We start from the raw sequence: 23169 nt of genomic DNA, 5'->3' as shown, positions 1-23169 counted from the left end.
GTTAATTTAACATAGAAGAAGTAGATAACAAGAAGCCTGCCATGGCCATACAATTTATAAGTAATATAAGAGTCTCTGTGTTTATTTTATAAGTGGGCTACAGGACTGCTGGGGTTTGGTGGGACCTGGAGAGAAGCTCTCCAGCTACAAACTGTTTTTTTAAAAACAAGGTCAGACAAGACTATATTCATAGGAATGTTAAGAAAGAGACTGTCAGGCCCTAGGATCTGATATAGGGCTCTAGGGACTTTCATGAGTTGTAACACATTCTAAGATGGGCTTCACAGTGATGCAGCTGCCTTTGAGTCACCCACACTATTATTCTCACTAAGGTTCACTAAGCTAGACTAGGCTTTAACTGTTTCATTGGTCTATCTCATAGTTGCCACCTGTGTGGTTGTGGTGGTTTGAATGTAGTTGGCCCCCATAATGTCAGAGGGAGTGGAACTATTAGGAGGTGTGGCTTTGTTGGAGTGGATATGGCCTTCCTGGAAGAAGTGTGTCGCTGTGGGGGTGCCATTTGGGGTTTCCTATGCTCAGGATACCACTAATTGTCTCAGTTGATTTCCTATTTCCTGCAAGATGTAGCACTCTCAGCCCCAGTGCCACACCTGCCTTCACTCTGCCATGTTCCCCATCATGGTGATAATGAACTGAACCTCTGAAACTGTAAACAAGCCACGACAACTAAATGTGTTCTTTATAAGAGTTGCAGTAGTCATGGTGTCTCTTCACAGCCATCAAAACCTGAAGTAGGACAGTGGTGAAAGCCATGTCTTCCCACCTCTCAGGAAAAGCCACACAATATCATTCCACATGAAACCGAGAACAAGCAGTGTTTATTTTCCTGTACAAAACTTGGTTCACTTAGCGTATTACCCCCCAGGTCCATCCATGTTCTCAAAACACAGAATTTACTTTTCATAAAGCTCAGCTGTATTACAGTGTGTTCATATATCACATTTTCTTTATCCAGTCATCCACTGATGGATGAGTCCTTAATTTTCCATTCTTGCTTTTCGAGTGACAAAGCAAGGAATAATATAGATCTTTGCTCTGTCTTCAACAGATCATGAGTCCCTGTGTTTTACACACCCCAGAGTGGGACCGCTGGATCACACAGCTGACAATGCCTTTGATGCACAGAAATTTGCAGTTTTTGTGAGGCTTGATTTGTTGTTTAGTTGTTATTGTCACCTCTGCTTTTGTGTCATGGTCAAGAGTATCACTGCCAAATCCAATGTCACTGAGCGTACATCACAGATTCTCTTCTAAATGTTTTATAAGCTTTGTTATTGCATTTAGGTATTGATCCACTTAGAGTCAATGTTTGTATAAGGAATTAAGAAACAGGACCTGGGCATGGAACAACCCTCTACCTGAGCATCCTCTGTACTGCTCAACTCTTAGCACACTTGTCAAAGATCATTTGGCCACAGGGTAGGACTGATCAGAGGGATGGTCTGACTTGGTGCTCTTTCTGGTTGTGGCTGTGGTAGGTTTTGCTGCAGGTGGTTGTTTTGGTTGTTTTTGAGATGGGTATAGTCAGAAGTTTTCCTGTGTCCTGCCTAGGCCCTGCAGTCTGGACGAATCCCTCCCATCCACATCCCACAGCCACTTGATCTCAAATGAACAAACAGAGACTTATGTTATTTTCAAACTATATGGCCTAATGGCTCAGGCTTCTCACTAGCTAGCTCTTACATCTTAAATTAACCCATTTCTATGAATCTATACTTTGCTACATGGCTTGTGGGTTACCAGTACTTTTACTTCTTGCTTCTCCTGGTGGTGGCTAGCAGCATCTGCCCTATTCTCCTTTCTTCTCTCTCTCTCTCTCTCTCTCTCTCTCTCTCTCTCTCTCTCTCTCTCTCTCTCTCTGATTTGCCTGCCTGGCTCCATCCTGCCCTGCCATAGGCCAAAGCAGCTTTATTTATCAACCATTCAGAGCAACACATATTCACAGCACAAAGAAAGACATCCCACAGTGATGGGGTGTTACTATGTAGCCCTGTCTGGCTTGGAACTCACTTGGTAGTCTAGCCTGATCCTGAGCCCATGGCAACCTCTTGTCCCCATCCTTCAACTACTGGGATTATAGGCATGACACCCCACAGATGGCACCATATTTCTCTTTTTTTAAATTGCATATCCATTTACTGATTGTTTGATGGTAGGAGGAACCTAGAGGGCCCCAGCATTGTGTCCACAGTGCTGATGCCTGTAGTGGGAGAAGGGAGTGTGCTTTTGGCTGCAGTACAGGCCTAACAGTCTATGCTAGGTGGAGACTGGGTTATTGAAAGAGAGTCACCTGCTATATTACAACTGTGTGTCACCAAAGAATGTTTGTCTTCATACCCTTGGCTGAGAGCTCTGAGAGTTGGGGGTCTATGCTGGCTAGTTTTATATCAACTTGACTCAAACTAACTCATTTGGAAAGATGAAACTCCTGTTGAGAAAATGCCTCCCTTCTACCAGATTGACCTGTAGGAAATCTTATGGGACATTTTCTAGAACGATGATTGGTGTGGGTGGGTCTAGCTCTTTGGGGGTACAGCCACCCTAAGGTTGTGGCCCTGGATTGTGGTGTTTTATTACCTCAACACAGATTCTAAGACAGAGTCCCTGTGAGGAAAAAGTGGCCATTTAGAGTACACTCAGCCTCAACATAATTTCAGTTAACTCCTAGCCACAGGAACCAGAGAGGTGAATATTTACATCTACCACAATTAGGACAATGAGAAAAAGATGTGATCATTAAAAACAACTGTAATGTTAATGTAAAAATTTATATATGACTTTCTCCCATCTTCAGATCCTTCCAAGCACTGCCAGAGTGGATATGAATTAGACTGCAGCCTAAAGCACACACTCTCCCCACCCGCCACAGGCAAGGACTTGAAGGAAGACACATGTCCAGCCTAGAAACATAGTACTTACAGGAGTACTAGGAGAGAATACCCTGCTTATTGCCTCACCTCTCCTAATCTACATTCTCACAGGAAGTACACTCCCCAAAGGAACAAACAGATGTCACACACAATCACAGAGTTCTTGTCCACTTGCTCGGTGAGGATGAATTTATGGTGATGCTTCTTCTCTTTTCTGTCCATAACAGGTCAACCTCCAAAACCAATACATGTACCCTCATTAAAGGGTATCATTGGCATTGTTGCCCAATGTCTGATGGGGCTGATTGCAGTAATATTTGTACTGGTTTTCCTGTGGCGCAGCCATCGTGGCAGGTGAAGTGTCTTACACCCTTCCACCTACTCTTCCATTCCCTCCATGCTTGGGAAAGGGAAGAGGCTTCCTTCCCTTTGTGTCTGGACTCCATCTTCTTCTCTTTGCTATGTGTGTGATGTGTTCCTCATATCACTGCCTTCCTTTCCCCATGAAGTTTGGAGGTAAATTGACTTCATCTTTCACCAGGGAGCCACAAATTGAGAACGATATTAAACAAGTGGACGATGAGCCAACCAATCCCAATGAGCCATCCAACCCCAATGAGCCATCCAACCTCAATACAACCTCAAAAGAAGCCTCAGATATGAAACATCAAAAGAAAAAGAAGTCAAAAGTAAATTCTCTATTTTGTTGTCACAGCAGCAGGGATGGAGGGAGGGACTGAGATAGCATAGTGGAGGCAGAAAAATCAGGGTCCCCTTGACAAGTGAAAAAAGAACCCACCAGTGGGAGACAAAGGGTGTGTGGTTGTGAAGACCGAATGTGCAAAGCACTGAAAAGAACAGATCTTTGGGCCTGCGATGTGCCACTTAACCAAAGTACCATCCCCAGCACCAGTTAGAAAACAGCTAATATGATGGGGTAAAAGGAGCAAAGGCTAGGAGGGGCTGGTTAGATTGGAAAAGGAGGCAGCACCAAGAAAGGCAGTGGCAGCCATGGTGTGAATGCACAGCAAGGACACCAGGCAGCTCCCAGGAAACATTGGCTCCCAGGGTCCTTCCCAACTGAGGAACCAAACAACAGTAACAGTGTCTGCCATTTCTTTAGGGCAAGAAGTAAGAGCATGCTCAGTGAGGACAACTGGACCTGTCCACCCTCAGTAAGTAAAGGCACTGACCCTCAGGAATCAAAGGTCCCACCACCTGTCCATCCTTCCACAGCATCCTGGACACCAGCCACTGTCTCCTGACTGACTTACAGAGCAGATCTTCTGTTCTCAACCCCTGGCTGGCATTTCCTTTATGCTGCCGAGCAGCTCCGAAATAAAGACACGGAGACTTATTATTAATTATGAATGCTCAGCCTTAGCTTACTCTTGTCCCACTAGCTCCTTTAACTTAATTTAAACTGTTTCTGATCATCTATTTTTCCCCTCAGGCCTTTTTACCTTTCTTTCATTCTGTATATCCTATTTTCCTGCTTCCTCGCTGTCTGTCTGTCTGGCCCCTGGTGTCTCCATGGCTTCTTTTTTTTCTTTCTTTTTTGAGCTAAATATCTCCTCCGACTTACTCTTCCTACCCAGATGTCCCACATACACCTCCTCCCTTGCTATTAGACATTCAGCTTTTTCTTAGAAAAGTCAGGTGCCTTAGGCAGGCAAGCTAAAACAGCAACATGTCTTTACATAGTTATACAAATATTGCACAGCACCCACCAGCCCTCAGGTGCTGTAGGTCCTCATCCCCTTTCCAGCCAAGAGCAAGTTTCTCACATTAATGCCTTCCCTGATATCTGTGAAGGTTGTGGGAATTCATTCTCCCTTAGGGAGATGCTCTGCTCTGTGTGTGGTGTTTGCTCTGGGTGCCATGGATCACTGTGCTCCTCCTTGTCATAGGAAAAAGTCAGTCACAAGTATCACTGAGGAAAGAATAATCAAGGCTTTGTGAACTTGCAGAACTCCTGAACTGAATAACTCAGGTCTCTGTTCTTGTTACCTCTCCTCTGGTCCTAATAAGCTAAGTCTGTGAAACAGACTCCGGAGGATGCAAAATCTCTAACTGGACTTGGGCATCACCCCCCTCAACTCCCACCCCACATCTGCAACCACCTCCTGCAGCCTCATTCATCTACAAATCACAAGTCTTAGCTGAGCTTTGCACTTCCATGATCTGGTGACTCTTCTCTTGTTTCCCCAGGTCACATGACAACTCTCCTAATGAGGTAAGCACTGCCACTTTCACTGTCTGCTTCCTCTCAATTGTCTCTGGAGAGATGGGGACACTCAGAGCCACAACTGTGTGTCCTTAGTTCCTCCTGCATCAGATGAGAAGCTGCATCTCTCCTACCCTTAGCCTGCTCACCCAAATTCTGCCCACTAAAAAAGAGGTTACAGGTGGGGTGAGCTAACCCCTGTGTAGTTCCCAGCACAGATCCAAAGGAGGAAGGGCCACACCCCTCTCCCTTGTCTCTTCTCATCTGAACCTGCTCTGGCCTTCAAAGGAAAGACTCCATTCCAACCAGTCAGAAGTGCAGGCTCTGGGATCTCACTCCCTCCTCTGCCCAGCATCCTAGTCCCTTGTAGTCTGGCAGATGGATTCAGACAAGAGGCATCCTATCATGTAGGAGACTGGCAGGTTTCTTATAGAATGATGGAGGCATGTAGCATGAATCTTAAAATATCTTATTAATGAAAATAAACCTGGAGCCAGGTATTGGGGTGAATGCTGGACGATCAGAGAAGGAGAACAAGCCACTGCCACCTCACCTTGCCAATTCCTCAGGTGATCCTGTTTCCTCAGCCTGGAAGCCGCTATGTCCTCATCCAAATGGATCTTAACTGAACTGCTGCTCAAAACCTTGAAAGCTTAACCAGCTCTAGTTCCTGGTCCTCATGCCTTAAATACCTTTCTGCTTTCTGACATCAGTTACTGGGATTAAAGGCTTACTTCCTGTGATTAAAGGCATGAGTCACCATGCCTGGCTGTTTCCAGTGTGGCTTTGAACTCACAGAGACCCAGATGGATCTCTGCCTCTAGAAGACTAGGATTAAAGGTGTGAGTGCCAACATTTTCTGGCCTCTATGTCTGTCCAGTGGCTGTTCTGTTCTCTGACCCCAGATAAATTTATTAGGGTGCACGATATATTAGGGAATACAATATCACCACAGAGGCATGCTCAACAGTGAGGGTGGACATTGGCCAAAGGGCCACTGCAGATGAAAGGCTCTCAAGGAGCGAGAGTAGACAATGGCCAGGACCACGGGCTGCATGTTAAAGTGGGCCGGGTGCTGTCTTCTAAAGTCTCTGGCACAGGAGGCCTTCATGAGATGTTGTTCTGTGCAGGACAAACAGACCATGTGGGTTGACTATAAAGGAGGGGACTATTGTGTGTCTCTGTTCCTTTCCAGAAGGCTCCAGCCACATAGTAACCTATATTCTTCTTAGCAATTGAGATGGTCACTTAGAGAATTTAAAGCCTGGAAATGTAGTCCTATTGCTAGAGTGCTTGCATGGCTGCCCCTGGACTAGGTTTGATCCACAGAATCACAGTGGAGCACACCTGTGGTCACAGCACTTGGTCCCTGGAGAACATGGGGACTCCCTGGGCTACATGAGAGCTGGTTCACACCAACACACACACACACACACACACACACACACACACACACACACACACAAACCAGGATTAGGGCAGAAGACATGGGTTAGTGTGTAAAGTGCAGTTTACAAATTGACACCTAAGTTCATTCCCCAAACCTTTAGGTGAAAGGATAGACCCCTCCTGCAAGTTGTCCTTTGAGATGCACCCATGTTCTGTCTGTCTGTCTCTGTCTGTCTCTGTTTCTGTATCTCTCTCTGTCTTGAGACTGACTGTATGATCATACTTTTCAGGTGGATGGAGCTTCATATTATTTACTGAAGAAAAATGTCCTGCAACCCAAATCTATAACTTCAGTCTTCCCATCTCCACCAGCAACAGCAACTGTCTTCTGAAGTAAAAACACAGCAATGGGACCTGTGCCATTAGCTGCTGCTCATGTATTCCCAGTCTCCTGCCCCTCGCTATGGGGGAAAGGGGAGGAGAGGCCCCAAAGGACACAATCCTGCAACCCCAGCCTTCAGAGTCAGCAGAGAAAAGGCAGATAATGGATTGGGTAGCCGGTGGCTAGCAGGAAGGGATTGCTGGTGAGGGATTGCACCCTTTAGACCACAGAGCAAGAGAGGTTTACAAAGTCCACTGTAGCCATGAAGCCAGCTGAGTAGTGACCAGAAAACTGGCTTTGGCAGAGAAAAATGGGCTGTGGTAGGGGATGACCTCCACTGGGGAAAGTCCTCTGACAGTTAGGTGACGATGTGTGCAGGTTCCTGGCATGCGATCTCTGCCCTCAGAAGGATGACAATGTAGAGTGGCTGGTGTACAGTTCTAGGAGTCCAGTGGCAGCCACTCTGTACCTATTTCCTGACATGGGATTTTTGCTGTACACATGGTGGGTCATGAAATCCAAGGTCCTGCAAACAGGAACTGTCTTGGTTGGTCACAGCTGCAGTTCCATGATGGAGAGACACTATCTCCCATTCGTGTCTGTTTGGGATTCTATTTCACCTCTCAGCTGTGACTTGTTCTCTAGTCCCACAAAGCTAAGTGGCCAAGCCTTCAGCAAGCACATAAAGCACTCCTTGACATTTGCCCACTCTGTTCTCAGGTCTTCCTCCCACACACTACTGTCTCCTTAGCTCCCCGAAACTAGCTCCTTCTCCTACTGGGGAATATCCAGTGTCCTATCACATACTCCAGATTCCTCTCTTGCTCACATTTCCTGTTCTTGTCAACAATTAGCTCTGTGGGGCCCTCTGTTCTAATTGCATCTGTCTCCCTGTACACCTCTGCCCCACTGCTGTGACAGGAGAGTAGTGACTGAAAAGGGTGCATCATGAAAGAACCTAGTTGACCAGGAAGACTAGATGCCTGTTCCCACCTGACTTCATACATTCGAGCAACTCAAAGGATGCCACGGATAGAAGCTGGAGAGGTGGTTTGGTGGATATAAGCACATGGCTGCTCTTCCAGAGGACTCAGATCCCCATCAACCACACAGCTAAAAACCTTTTGTAACTGTGGTGTCAGGGGATCTGATACCATCTTCTCTCCCCAGGGTGTACCGGACATATACACAAAGTACAGACATACATGCCAGCAAACCACCAACCACCACCATCACTACCATCACCACCAACACTATCACCACCCACATACACAGGCATAGAGGGACAGGCAGGGCGTGTACACAAACACAGAGCAGTGACCACTAAGTAAAGTCCTACAGAGGGCCTTGTGGATCCTAGTTTCTACCTAGGAGCTCAGTGAGATCAAAGGAAAATCAAAATTAGACCACTTTGCATTCATAATTACCTCTGTGCTGACATATATGGATACCCTGTCTTGGATCAAGATCATGGCGGTCCCTCCTCTGTGTCTTTACTTTGTTCTTTGGGGCCCACACACCTGTATTCTGGGTACTTTCTTCTGTTATATCCATGCTTGAGATCCATTGTTTGAGAAATAAAGCAGTGGCCGCCCACATTTCTATATTCCCCATGGACTCATGCCCTTGTGAAGTGTGGGCTCATTTATCATGAGCTGACCTCACCACACAGAAAGAAAACAAGTGACTTTGTTGCCATCTTGGCTGGTGACTTCATCAAGATAGAGGTGACCATGTGACTTGGCCATTATCTTGGTTAGTGACTATTGAAATGGTTTCCAGTATTGAGAGCCCTCAGAGGATCACTGCACTCCTAGGACTTTCTGTGCCACAGGCAGTCAGATACACATCCCAGTCTTCCTCTTCCAACTTTTCCATTTTAATTTCATCTTCTGTATTCCTAATGGATCATGGAATTGGGAGACTCAGAAGAGACTTCAATATGGGCTCTATTACCACATGATAAAAATGGACATGTCGGGTTTTTTTTTTTTGGGGGGGGGGTTCAAGACAGAGATTTTCTGGGTAACAATTCTGGCTGTCCTAGAACTTGCTCTGTAGACAAGGCTAGCCATAAACGCATTCAGATCTGCCTGGCTCTGCCTCCCGAGTGCTGGAATTAAAGGTGTGGGCCACCACCATCCACTTTCTGTGTATCTTAAAGAGGGTATACCCAAACTCCATGGTGCAGTTTTTGGGTTGGCACATTGTTTTGCAGGATATATTTAGAACTTTCTATAGGAGTTTTCCCAGCCATGTGCCTCCAACAATACCAATAGTAGCTAACACTTTTGAACTGACAGTCTTTTAATGGAGAGAATAATAAGAGAACACTCTGTCTAATATAAAAAACATAAGATGGTTAATAAATGTCACCAGTATAAAAAATAGAAACTTGTAAACATGTACAAAATAATATATAAGACTTATCACTCATAAATTTTGAAGAGGATGGAGAGCCAGAGGTTCTTTTTTTTAATACCAGGAACTTCTGGTAGATTTAAGCATAGGATTGGCGGAGGAGAAAATGACTTTTCTACTGTGGGGCTAGAAGTTCCTCTTTTCTAGTTAAAACAAAGGGGAGGCCTAGCGGTGGTGGTGCACGCCTTTAATCCCAGCACTCGGGAGGCAGAGGCAGGAAGATCTCTGTGAGTGACATGTGCTTTGAAAAGAGTTTCAATGTAATTATGTCTCCTTGTGCATATGAAATTATGATACACCAGGAAACTTTTTTTCCAGATTGTACTATGTTTAAACAGTCTCAAATAATCTTCCTGGGGCCAGAATTCTGAAGTCTGAACCAACACAGGCTCCTGAGTCCTATTGAACAGGATTTCCTTCTTGCTTCACATTGTTCATTACTCTGTGGGCCATGGTGTTTGCAGAGATCCCCACAGCCTGTAGTTAAGTCTGTGGAACATTTTCTTAATTAATAATAGATGTGGAAGGGCCCAGCCCACTGTGAGGAATGCCACCCCTGATCAGGTGGTCTCAGTCCTCCATGGCCTCTGTTTCAGTTCCTTCTATGACTTCCCATCATAGGACTCTATACCATAAGACAAAAGAAACCCTCTCCTACCCAAGTTACTTTTGTCATGGTCATAGCAATAGAAAGCTAACTGAGACACCTGATTCCAACCAGTCCAAACACCTAGAGGTTCTTCCCACAAGCCTACTCTAACATTCCATCTTCTTTCCATGTCTCTGAGGATGCTACTTTACCTCCTGACAGTCCCTTCCCTCCTGGTGTCACTCAGAGGGAAAGACAGGGTGGTCACAGGGGAGTTACCTAGACAGAAGACATCCCAGAAAGGTCAAGAGGACATGAGCAGACCTGCCACAGCTCAACCAACACAGGAAGTTAGCGAGTGTAGATGTAACCAACCGTCTTATTAAATAAGAAACACAGAAACAATGTAAAAGAGAAAGCCAAGAGGTCAGAGCTCAGAGCTAAAATCTCACCCTTCCTCCTGCTGTGTCCCAGCTTCTCGAAAGAGAGCTATTTCCTGTGTGTAAGTCATTTTTCTAGTCATTCTGCCTTCTCATTGGTTGTAAACCCAAACACGTGACTGCCTCGTCACTGTCTGAATGTACAGCCCCCTAGATCTTAAAGGCATATGTCTCCAATGCTGGCTGTATCCCTGAACACACAGAGATCTATGGGATTAAAGGCGTGTGCCACCACCGCCACACTATGTCTATGGCTCTAATAGCTCTGACCCCCAGGCAACTTTATTTATTAACATACAATCAAAATCACATTTTAGTACAATTAGAATACCACTACATTTCCCCTTTTCTATTTTAATAAAAAGAAAAAAAAGCAAAAGGTTATAACTAACAAAAGAAAAACTATATACAAAAGTACAATAACTATATACAATATATACAAGTAATAAATACCTAAACAGGTATTTGACAAATCAGAGAAAATAATTCCATTATCTATCCTATTTTGGTAAATCCAAGATGTATCTAATGCACTTTCTATCCTAATTAATTTTCAACTATAACTAACTAATCTTCAACCATAACTAACTAATGTTCAACTCCCTCAGAGACCCAAGAAGGGAATAATATTAGCTAACAAAAATAAAAACAGGAAGTGCATGCAAGCAACTTCCAAAAAATTTGTGAGTTGACAGAAACAGCCAGCTACCTGGGCAGTCACCTGAGGTTTATCCGCAGTGTTGGGGCATCATCTTCAGCCTATAGTTTTAGTGTATCTGGCATACTCATTTGTGAAGTAGGATGTACACAAGGTCAACAGTTCAACCTCACATTGGGTGAGAGCAGTCCATGTACCAGAAACACCTGAATTCCACTAGTGTCCTGTCATGATTCAGGATTTTAAATTCTGGAAATTGTTGACAGTTTTTTAATTCAGCTGTCCATTCTTCTTGGCTGTGTATATATGGCTTCATCTCAGCATCCCCTTCTTCTCTACATCCCTCTATTAAATGCCAGTCTACTTTCGAGAGGCATGAGCTTTCAGCTGCTGTTCCATTGCACAACAGAAGCCATCGGCCCTCTGCCTGTTAAGCTGCCTTCGAAGAAAAGGGCACTGTACCTTTTCCGGATTGTGAAGGTCACTTCAGGGATGGGGCCATATTGTCCTGGCCTCAGAAGATGCCTTTTGATAAAGCCATAACCACACTTGTTTTGGCAAGAATCAGTAGTCCTTTGTTTCATGTTCTGTCTGTCCATTTTGTCCTGTTGATTCGAGGATACTTTGTTGTCCAGTGGCTAACTTTTGCCACAATGAAAATTGACTCCATATGCAGTTTCTTCAATGCCCATATTTTCTCTGAAGTAGGTAGGTACTGCCAGGAGCCGACATGTATCAAAAAAGAAAAATTTTCTAAGTTATTAAAACATTTTAAATGCCATATTCTGTAGATCTCTGAAGGGTTTGAAGATGACCTGTCTAAAACATCTCTGCTCAATTTTTAAAACATATCTAATATGACTACAAGTTCTATTGTAATGTCTAACTACTAACTTTCATTTCTTTTTATCCTAATTGTTGGTAATAATAACATTCAGGGATCAGAAAATTGCATTACATTGTTAAATGAATGGTATAAATACAATTAGAAATATACATATAGCATTTTCTAACAATATCAGTTTCAAATTTGTATACAATATAAAACAATCCAATCCAATGTAAAGTATTTAAAACTAGTAATTGTCTTTTTCTTTTCTTTCTTTCTTTCTTTCTTTTTTTTTATTAATAAGAACCTTAAATCTAATCTCCTTTGCTTAGGCTTTTTCCTAACCCTTGACAATAACTTGTAACCAACCCCCTAAACACTGAAAACTATCCCAGACCCAAAACCCATTAAAAAGACCAAAAAACCACCCACCCCACACCACCTCTTTGGGAATGTGGGCGTCATATTCTTAAAATTGCTTCCTGCTGGGTATGGACGAAGTTTTCTTTATCCTGAAAGAAAAATTTTAGGTTAATTGTCAAATTCTAGGAAAGGTAACTATATCCTTCATTATCCAGTCTGTGTATAATGCCAAAGTTCAGGGTTTATCTCAAGTCCTTATTCAAATAGTCTTTGTGACTGGATCATCTCAGCTAGTCATCTCAAAATTGCTCTGAGCACCTTGTAGTTCAAAGCTGATCTGTGGATGATGTTTGTCAGCTTAATGATATTATTATTGTCCACGTGGAATTGTTGTTGTTGTGGGGCCCCATCTTCTTTCTGGAGACTTCAGTTGATGTTAGGCCTGACCGTGATTTCCTGAAGAAAACTGATAAGAGACTCGAACACAAAGACATATATATGCAGCTAATTGAAGCCTTTTTTTTCTAGAATTGGTTAGTACTCTATATGACCATTCATATCTTAACAAAGTTTAAAATGTATATATATCTGTATATCTATATATGTTAATCTTGTAAATTTTGATATAAAATTCATACTTTAAGAAAAGTTTAAAGAATCAGAATAGAATCAAAGAGTTGAGATTAGTAATAGAATAGTCCCTTAATTAATTTGGCTTTTGTCCTGTACCATAGCAGAAGATGGCTCTTTCATTCTGGCATGATACAGGGAGTTTGCATTTTCCTTTTAACAACATGCTTGAGTTTAAAGAAGGAGAGAGCCATTCTCCAACTCCAAAGTCAGCTTTAAATTTTAATTGAACTGGGACTATTAGAAGACAAATAGTGTTAAATCTTTAGAGAAAAGCAGAAAAAAACATTTAGGAAGACATAAAATTTTTTAGATAATATATACCCATACACCATTTCATTCTGTTTCTTGGGATAGATGATTTGTCCCTTTTCTTCAGTTGTCTCATTTGTCCAGTGTTCTTCAGATTCCTTAAACTTCATTCTCCTAAAAGACAAAAACAGAAACCTTTCCCCAAGACTAATTTTGGGGATGTTTCCTTTTGACAAGTTACTATCTGATTAAATGAAAAGGCATGTGTTATTGATACAAGTTAGTTTAAATTGGATGTTCATGCTGGTTGATGAACTATTACCTCCTCTAATTAAGAGGTCTCTCTTGTTCAAATCGAACCTTTATCAATTTTGATGGTACCCACAGCTTATCTTCTCCTGTAGAAACAAAAGCAAAACCTCGTCCCCAATGTAATACATACCCTGGTTTCCATTCTGAGGTCAGCACATCCTTAAAGTATATAGGCTGATTTAATTCTGTAGTTTTTTCTATTATCCAATGTCTCTCTGCAGCTGTTGTTCCTTTCTCATTGGCATTCAGAAAATTCAAAGTTAGAAGAGCATTATGCAGTCTATTTCTGGGGGTTTTTGTTACCCCTTTCTGTTTATTTAACATATCCTTTAGAGTTCTGTTTGATCTTTCTATAACTGCTTGACCTGTAGGATTATATGGTATGCCTGTAATATGCATTATCTTGTAATAAGCAAAAAAAACTGTTTCATTTTAACAGAGACATATGATGGAGCATTTTCAGTTTTGATTTGTGCAGGTATACCCATGATGGCCAAAACTTCTAGCAAATGAGTGATTACAGAATCAGCTTTTTCAGAACTCAAAGCAGTTGCCCATTGAAATCCTGAATAAGTATCGATGGTGTGGTGTACATATTTCAATTTTCCAAATTCTGCAAAGTGAAACACGTCCATCTACCAGATTTCATTTCTCTGAGTACCCTTTGGGTTACATCCTGCTGGTAATGGCGTTTGATTGTAGAAGGAACAAGTAGGACATTTCTTTACTATTTCTTTGGCTTGTTGCCAGGTTATGGAAAAATCCTTTTTTAAACCTTTACTATTGACATGATGTTTTTTATGAAATTCTGAGGCCTCCAGCACATTTCAATATCAATAATTTATCAATCTCATCATTGCCTTGTGCTAGAGGGCCTGGCAGACCAGTATGGGATCGAATGTGAGTTATATATAAAGGATGATTCCTTTTCCTGATTGTATCTTGTAATTGAATAAATAGTGAAGTTAATTCTGAAGCATCAGGGATAAATTCTGCAGTCTCAATATGTAACACCATGCTTTTGGAAAACTGAGAGTCAGTTACTATGTTGGGAGGTTCTGAAAAACCCATTAATACCAACAGAATAGCATACAATTCTGATTTTTGAACTGAATTATATGGACTTTTAACCACTTTACTTAAATTTTCTGATTTGTAACCTGCCTTTCCTTCTTTGTTGGCATCTGTATAAAATGTACGAACTCCAGATATGGGTTTTTGCCATACAATTCGAGGCAAGATCCAATCAGCTCTCTTTATAAGATCAATTCTATTGCTTTTGGGATATTTGCTGTTAATTTCTCCCAAAAAATTACTTCAAGCTCTTTGCCAAGGTTCACCTTCTGTCCATAATTTTTCAATGTCCTCCTTAGTTAATGGTATGACAATTTCTGCTGGGTCTATGCCTGCTAATTGACGAAGTCTCAATTTTCCTTTGCAAATCAAGTCAGAGATTTTTTTCCACATAAGTTTTTAATTTTTTATTTGGTTTATTTGGTAAAAATATCCATTCCAATATAATATCTTCCCTCTGCATTAACATTCCAGTAGGAGAATGCCTAGAAGGTAAAATAACCAAAATGCAATCCAGCTTTGGATCAATACAATCCACGTGTCCTTCATGCACTTTCTTTTCTACCAAGGCCAATTCTTTCTCAGCTTCAGGTGATAATTCTCTTGGACTATTTAAGTCCTTGTCACCTTCTAAGGTTTTGAACAAATTAGTCAGTTCATCATTTTTTACCCCAACAATAGTTCGTAGATGAGAAATATCTCCAAATAATCTTTGAAAGTCATTAAGAGTCTGTAGTCTATCTCTCCTAATTTGCACCTTTTGGGGTCTAATTTTTTGTAGCTCTATTTTATATCCTAAATAATTAATAGAATCTCCTCTTTGTATTTTTTCAGGAGCAATTTGTAATCCCCAGCAAGACAAAATTTTCTTTACTTCTTCAAACATTCTTTCTAAAGTATCTGCATTTGAGTCAGCTAGTAAAATATCGTCCATATAATGATAAATTATAGATTTAGGAAATTTTTTACGTATCATTTCCAATGGCTGTTGTACAAAATATTGGCACAGAGTTGGGCTATTCAACATTCCCTGAGGGGGACCCTCCATTGAAATCTTTTAACCGGTTGAGAATTATTATAAGTTGGCACTGTAAAAGCAAATCTTTCTCTGTCTTTTTCTTGTAAGGGTATTGAAAAGAAACAGTCTTTTAAATCAATAACTATGAGAGGCCATCCTTTTGGTAACAGAGTAGGCAAAGGCATCCCAGATTGTAGAGAGCCCATTGGCTGAATTACTTTGTTAATTGCTCTAAGGTCTGTTACCATTCTCCATTTACCAGATTTCTTTTTAATAACAAATACAGGAGAATTCCAAGGGCTGGTTGATTCTTCAGTATGCTGAGCATTTAACTGTTCTTCTACCAGCTCTTCTAAAGCCTGGAGTTTCTCTGTTGTTAAAGGCCATTGCTGGACCCATACAGGCTTGTATGTTAACCATTTTAAAGGCAGAGCTGTTAGGGTCTTTGGAAGATCATCAGTTATTGTGCCCTGTTCTTGTATAATATGGATGGCTGGTGACCACTCATTAGAACATTATCTTCTAATATTTCTCTCAGTAACATGTGCTAGTTTATGATTTGTTTCTGAGATTGGAGGGATGTTAATCTGAGTATTCCATTGTTGCAACAAGTCTCGACCCCACAGGTTCATAGCTATGTTAGCCACATATGGTTTTAATTTTCCTCTCTGTCCTTCTGGACCTAAACATTTGAGCCATCTTGCACTCTGTTTCACCTGAGATAATGTCCCAATTCCTAACAGTTGAATGTTTACCTCCTGAAGAGGCCAAGTTGGATACCAAAATTCTGGTGCAATTATGGTAACGTCCGCACCTGTGTCTACCAGACCAGACAACAAAACACCATTTATTTTTATTGTTAGTTTTGGTCTTTGTTCATTAATAGAAGTTTGCAAAAAAATTTTCTTTATTTTTTCTCCTGAATTTTCTATTCTCTCTGTTTCATCATCCTGACCAGCATGATTTATTCCAATAGGCATTTGGTTATTTAATCGCTCAGAGCAGGGATTTCCTTTATGGCTGCAGGAAAGGTTTGAACTGGATTTGCAACGGGGGCCTGCATGAGGCCCCTCTGGGAGTTTCCCGAAGACTGAGGCAAAGGATTACCCTGTCTGTCCTTTGTTGATCTACATTCGTTGGCCCAGTGTTTTCCCTTACCACACCTTTTGCATACTCCATAAGGAAGGGGCATTCTGTTGCCATTGTTCCTTGATGAAACATTGTTTCTAGGAATGACCTGTCTACAGTCCCTTTTCAAATGTCCTTGCTTTCCACATCCAAAACATCTAACATTTCTCAAACCTTTTGAAATTGCTTCTCCTACCCACATATCATCATGCTCATCAGCTTCAACATTAACTGTGTCTCTAATCCAATCTTCCAAAGGTGCAGATCTTGCCCTTAATGGCCTGATTATTCTTTTGAATGCTGCATTCGCATTCTCAAAGGCCAAAGATTCAATTATTGCCTTACCAGCTTCTGAATCCGAGACCATTCTCTTTACTGCTAAAGCCAGTGTTTGTAAAAAATCTGTAAAAGACTCTTTTGGGCCTTGTATCACCTTTGTAAATGACTCAGATTTTTTTCCTGGTTCCTCAACTCTGTCCCATGCATTCAAGGCTGCCGTTCGACATAAAATTAGGGTTTGGACATCATATAAACATTGTGTTTGTACTGAAGCATATTGGCCTTCTCAATAAGCTGATCCTGGCAAACTTGTATTCCTTTATCCCTCCATTGTTTTTCTATGTTTTTAGCCTCATCCTTAAACCAGGTCAGAAATTGAAGTCTCTGGCTAGGTTCCAGAACACCTTGTGCAAGGTCCCGCCAGTCCTGTGGTACAATTCTATTATATGTTGACCAAGAGTTTAACATTTGCTTTACATATGGGGAATGTATGCCATAAGATACTATTGCCTCCTTAAACCTTTTTAAATCTAACTTTTCAATTGGAGCCCAAATATTTTGTGTAGCCATTTGATCAGGCATCTGCTGTACGGTTACAGGATAAATTAAGGGTGACTGTGTGAAAACAGGCTTTCTTTCTATAACCTTATGATCCAGACTTGAAACAACTTCACTGTTAATTTCTTCTGTCTGAATTTTTACAGGTTTAACATGTTCTTCTAAAGCTGTTATCCTGGCACTTAAATTGACTATCATTTTAAATATTAAAATGAGGATTAGCATAGTGAAAAACTGCATAATTCCACCAATACTAATCTTCTCATATAGTTGTTCCATTGTCAGACTGCCTAAAATTTTGAACAAAAACCAATTTTCTTCCAATGTACACATAAAACCCATTTTTTTTAATGTGGAAAAAAATTCTCTTTTAGATAGTTTCCTTTAAAATATCTGATATGTTATGACTTACCAAATCTGTGTAGAACAGTAGAAATCCGAGGGGATTTTCAAAACAGCCACTTAGTATCCGAGGTGTAAATCCAGAGAGAGAGAGAGGAAAGAGAGAGAGAGAGAGAGAATGCACAAGAAAGCGTATCCGGCTAAAGCTTAAATCCAGCCACGTGTTCCCTCTTGTGCCGAGTCAAGGCTTGGTCTGGCTTCCTTAAGCTCCAACCACATGAGTTGGCTTTACAGGCAGGGCCCTGTTCGGCAGGGCAGGTCTGAGTTGTTTGTAACACCTGTAACACCGGCTTTAAGCAAGCAGCTCATAGTTAGTCCAGTCTGAGGTCAAGCAGACCTAGTCCTGGGCTAGGAAGCCACCGCTCGGACTAGGAAGCCGACCGCCGCCTGCCACCGCCTGCCACCCTTGCGGGAAAGCAGACCTGCCCCCAAGCCAAGCGGTTTTTAATGGATTCTTGTCACGTTGGGCACCAGATGTAGATGTAACCAACCATCTTATTAAATAAGAAACACAGAAACAATGTAAAGGAGAAAGCCAAGAGGTCAGAGCTCAGAGCTAAAATCTCACCCTTCCTCCTGCTGTGTCCCAGCTTCTCAAAAGAGAACTATTTCCTGTGTGTAAGTTGTTTTTCTAGTCATTCTGCCTTCTCATTGGTTGTAAACCCAAACACGTGACTGCCTCGTCACTGTCTGAATGTACAGCCCCCTAGGTCTTAAAGGCATATGTCTCCAATGCTAGCTGTATCCCTGAACACACAGAGATCTATGGGATTAAAGGCGTGTGCCACCACCGCCACACTCTGTCTATGGCTCTAATAGCACTGACCCCCAGGCAACTTTATTTATTAACATACAATCAAAATCACATTTTAGTACAATTAGAATACCACCACAAGCGAGTCTCCCTGAGACTATTCATAGGATGATGAAGTCAACATCCTCTCTTTAGGACACACAGGTCAGCCCTTCCTGCACACCCAGGACATGAAACTTCTAATTCCTGGATCAGACACTTGATTGGTGACACCAGTGACAGTGGTCCCATCCCCTTCCCTGTCATCATTCAGCTGGTTCCTTTCCAGCCCTCACAGACATCTCTGTCACCTTCCTGCTGGGAGTAAATCCCACCTTCCCAGAGCAGTGAGAACAAAGGGCAGATGGGCTCAGTGTGTTTCTGTGTCACAAGAGGAAATCCACCATTGGGTTTAGGAAGCACAGGGTCTCCCTCTGGTGCTGACAGGGACAAGGACAGGACATAGAAGAGGGCAGTCCTTGGGTGACCTTTGTTCTCTCAGGCCAGGGTTCCTCATTAGCCTTTCTACCCAAAGAATGTTCTAGAGGACTGGACCATAAAGAGAGAAAGGGGGAGAGGAATGGAAGGCCCATGTTGAGAGGGAAGAGGTGGGGCAGGGTGAGGGACACAGACCTTGGCCTCAGCTGAAGTGACCCTGGGAGGTGCTGCCTCCTGCCAGGAAGCTCAGCTTCCAGGAAGGACAACAAAGCTGACACAAGAGCAGCAGGGTGTGGGAGCCATGCTGGAGTTGACGCTCTTCTCCACAGACAGAGAGAATTGCAGTTCCTTACAACCGCATCGTGCACGGGTGTGTCCCTTGGTGGTCCCTTGGCAGGGGCTCCTACTCACAGGAGAAGGGAGCATTTCCTGAGAGGGTAGGAAGAAGGAAGCACAGAGAAGGCTGGGTCTCCTAGGGAGGACAAGAGCCTGAGAGGGGACACAGGGCTTCTAGTTCGGGCATCAAAGGACACAGAGGTACGGAGGCTCAGCAACAGGAAAATCACCCTGAACATGAATTGGTGTGGAAAGGGAATGGGGGAATGGAAACATGAGTGATCAGATTGGTTGAGTTGGGGTGGGATGGAGGGGAGCGGTCAATGAAAGAGGTATCTTGATAAAGCAGGCCATTTTGAGGTTAGAGAGAACACTGGTGCCACAGAAACTCCAAGGAATCCAAAAGGATGAGCCCAGCTAAGACAGATGGCAATGGTGGATAGGGTGCCTGAACTGGCCTTCTCCTGTAATCAGATTGGGGACTACCCTAATTGTCATCAGAGATCCTTCATCCAGTAACTGATGGAAGCCGATGCAGAGAGCCACAGTCAAGTGCTAGGCCAAGCTCCAGGAGTCCAGGTAAAGAGATGGAGGAGGAATTGTATGAACAAAGGAGGTCAAGATCATGATGGGGAAACCCAAGAGACAACTGAACCAAGCTAGTGGGAGCTCAGAGACTCTGGACCAACAGCTAAGGAGCCTGCATGGGATCAACCTAGCACCTTTGCATGTGGGTGACAGTTGTGTAGCTCTGTCTGTTTGTGGGGTCCCTAGCAGTGGGATCAGGTGTTCCTGGTGCTTCAGCTGGCTCTTTGGAACATATTCCCCATGCTAGCATGCCTTGCCCGGCCTTGATGCAGTGGGAGATTAGTCCTGCCTCAACTTGATATGCCATGCTTTGTTGACTCCCATGGGAGGCTGACCATTACTAAACAGAGGAGGAGTGGATGAGGGGGGGAGGGTTGGTGGGAGGTGGAGAGAAGGAACAGGAACAGGAAGAGAGGAGGGAAGGGAAACTGTGGTTGGTATGTAAAATAAATGAAAATATTCAATAACAACAATAAAAAAGGTCAGGCTGTAGGCGAGCTTGAAGAACATTTTCTTAATTAGTATTTGATGGAGGAGGGCCAGGCCCATTATGGGTGGAGCCATCCCAGGGCTGGTGTTCCTGGGGTCTAGAAGAAAGCAAGGGGAGCAAGCCATAAGCAGCAAGCCAGTAAGCAGCACTTCTCCAGGGCCTCTGCATCAGCTTCTGCCTCCAGGTTCCTGCCCTGTTTGAGTTCCTGTCCTGACTTCCTTCAATGATGAACAGTGATATGGACCTATAAGTTAAATAAAACCTTTCCTCCCTCAAACTCCTTTTGATCATGGTGTTTCATCACAGCAATGGTAGCCCTAAGACAGTAAGTTTATGAATTAAAACTACAAACTGAAATGACAACCTACAGAACGGAAAAGCATATTTGTAAGTCATATATACCATACAGCTTTTGTGTACAGAAAAAATAACTGATACAACTCAGGAAAAAAAACTGATGCCTAGTTATCAGGGAAATGCAAATTAAATACTATAAGATACCAATTCACCCCAGGTAGATTGGCTATAATCAAAATAACTGACAAAAAATGTTGTAGAGAGTGTGGAAAAGAGAAACACATATTCCCTGCTGGTGGGTGTGAAAATTAATACAGTCATTATATAGAGCTTGTGAAAGTCCCTCAAAACAGTAGAAAATACCACATGACTCAGCTATTTTACTGGGCATATACCCAGAGATCCTGTATCCTACTATTAAGATATTGGCACTCCATGATTACTGCTGCTCTATTCAATATAGCAAGAAGATGGAAACAATCTAGATGTCCATGAACAGATGAATGCATAATGCAAGTCTAGTGCATGTACCAAATGAAATATTATTCATCTCTAGAGAAAAATTAAATCACAAAATTTACAGGGAAGTGAATAGACTTAGAATGTATACTGTTAAATGAGATCACCCAATCTCAGGGGAAAATAACACATGTTCTTTCTTGTATGTGGTCCAAGCCTATATAATGTATGCATGTTCATATGTAATTAAATATATAGATGTATAAATACTCCCTAATGAGTTCACATACATGCTGTACATTGTGTGGGTCCTTTGAATGCGTGATCTCTCAACTCGGAACATGGTTTTGATGTAAAACATGTCCTTAACAAGCAATATCCACATGTAACTCTGTGCTGCCACCTTACTGGGAGCCCAATCTTGAAGTTATGTTTTTCATCTTTTAAATGTCCCTGTACAATGTAGTTCTTGTAAGTACTACCAACTTAGGGTGCATTATTCTTTAAACAGGAAATCCAGCTATAACAATTACAGTGAGTGAAGGCTACCAAAGTATGCTTAAATCATCATAATTGGGGAATTTTTGAAAATTCCAGGGAATGCCAACTTACTCAAAGACTAACACACAGGTAAATACCAACACTGAGAAACTTGCAGGGTTTGGTTTTGTTGTCATTTTAGGTTGTAAGTCTAGAATGTGTTATTGTTAGTGAAGGAATGTACTTTCCTTTAGAATTTGAAATCAGAATAAAACTATTTTAGAGTGAGCAAAGGAGTTGGATATTCCTGACCTGAACAAGATATACAAAAAAAATCTGATAAAAACACATGGAAGCCGGGCGGCGGTGGTGGCGGCGGCGGCGGCGGCGGCGGCGGCGGCGGCGGCGGCGGCGGCGGCGGCGGCGGCGGCGGCGGCGCACGCCTTTAATCCCAGCACTCGGGAGGCAGAGCCAGGCAGATCTCTGTGAGTTCGAGGCCAGTCTGGGCAACCAAGTGAGCTCCAGGAAAGGCACAAAGCTACACAGAGAAACCCTGTCTCGAAAAACCAAAAAAAAAAAAAAACATGGAAAGGGGACTCAACAACATCAGTCTTCCTGCAACTGCAAATCAAAAGAGCAGTGAGTCTCACCTCAGCTATTCTAGTCTCCAGCAAAAATCTACCTAGATCGTCAAAGGCAGCTGCACTCTGGGACCTTCCTGGAAAACTAGTGCTCAGCTCCATTTAAGCATTTGTAGCTTGGCTACCATCCTTGTAGCAGCCCAGACATGAGCTGCAGGTCTCCTCATGAACATCGAGGGGCAACAATAAGCCACATATTCAACGGGGAATACTCTCCTTGAGGTGTGAAACTATCTTGCAGCCTTGTTTCCACCCAGTTCCAACAGATCTGGAGTTAACTCACATAATCATTTCCTGTTGTCTCTGAGACCCCCACTCTGCAAGGAGACCCTATGTAGTCCCCTCCCTGCTCTAATCATCCATGAGGAAAGACAGGGCAATCACCAAGGAGAACAAAGGCATCCCAGAAAGGTCAGAGAGGCCATGGGAAGATCTGAATCACATTCCTGAAGCCAGCACAGGAAGCTGGGGTCAAGAACTCTCCCTGTGCCCTCCATAGGAAGCTGGGACACATGGTACTCTTTCTAGGACATACAGGTCACCTCCTCCTGCACACCAGGATATGAACTCCTAAGATAGCATGTATCCATGGATCAGACACCTGATAGGGAACAGCAGTGAGGATGAATCTGGGCCCTCCCCAGTCATCACTCAACTAGACTTTTTCCAGCCCCTAGAAAAGACTGCCACACCCTGCCAGGAGTAAATTCGACCTTCCCTGAGCATTGATATCACAGGGCAGACTGGGATCTGTGGGGTTTTGTCCCAAGGAAATACACTCTTGACTATAGAAAGTTCAGGGACG

The 23169-nt window shown here is 42.8% G+C and overlaps 1 protein-coding gene across 1 annotated transcript in view; it reads left to right on the top strand.

Moving 5' to 3' along the window:
• Positions 1–6925, top strand: part of LOC114686815 (carcinoembryonic antigen-related cell adhesion molecule 21-like) — a 42959-nt gene extending 36034 nt beyond the window's left edge. The window contains exons 5-9 of the mRNA XM_037201467.1: positions 3119–3245; positions 3433–3580; positions 4015–4066; positions 5103–5127; positions 6798–6925. Coding sequence (XP_037057362.1) covers positions 3119–3245; positions 3433–3580; positions 4015–4026 — 287 coding nt within the window. The 3' untranslated portion in view covers positions 4027–4066; positions 5103–5127; positions 6798–6925. The remainder of the gene's footprint in view (positions 1–3118; positions 3246–3432; positions 3581–4014; positions 4067–5102; positions 5128–6797) is intronic.
• Positions 6926–23169: the final 16244 nt, after the last annotated feature.

Source organism: Peromyscus leucopus, chromosome 1 (assembly GCF_004664715.2).
Source record: "Peromyscus leucopus breed LL Stock chromosome 1, UCI_PerLeu_2.1, whole genome shotgun sequence".
Lineage (NCBI taxonomy): Eukaryota > Metazoa > Chordata > Mammalia > Rodentia > Cricetidae > Peromyscus > Peromyscus leucopus.
This window is presented reverse-complemented; position numbering and strand designations above follow the sequence as displayed.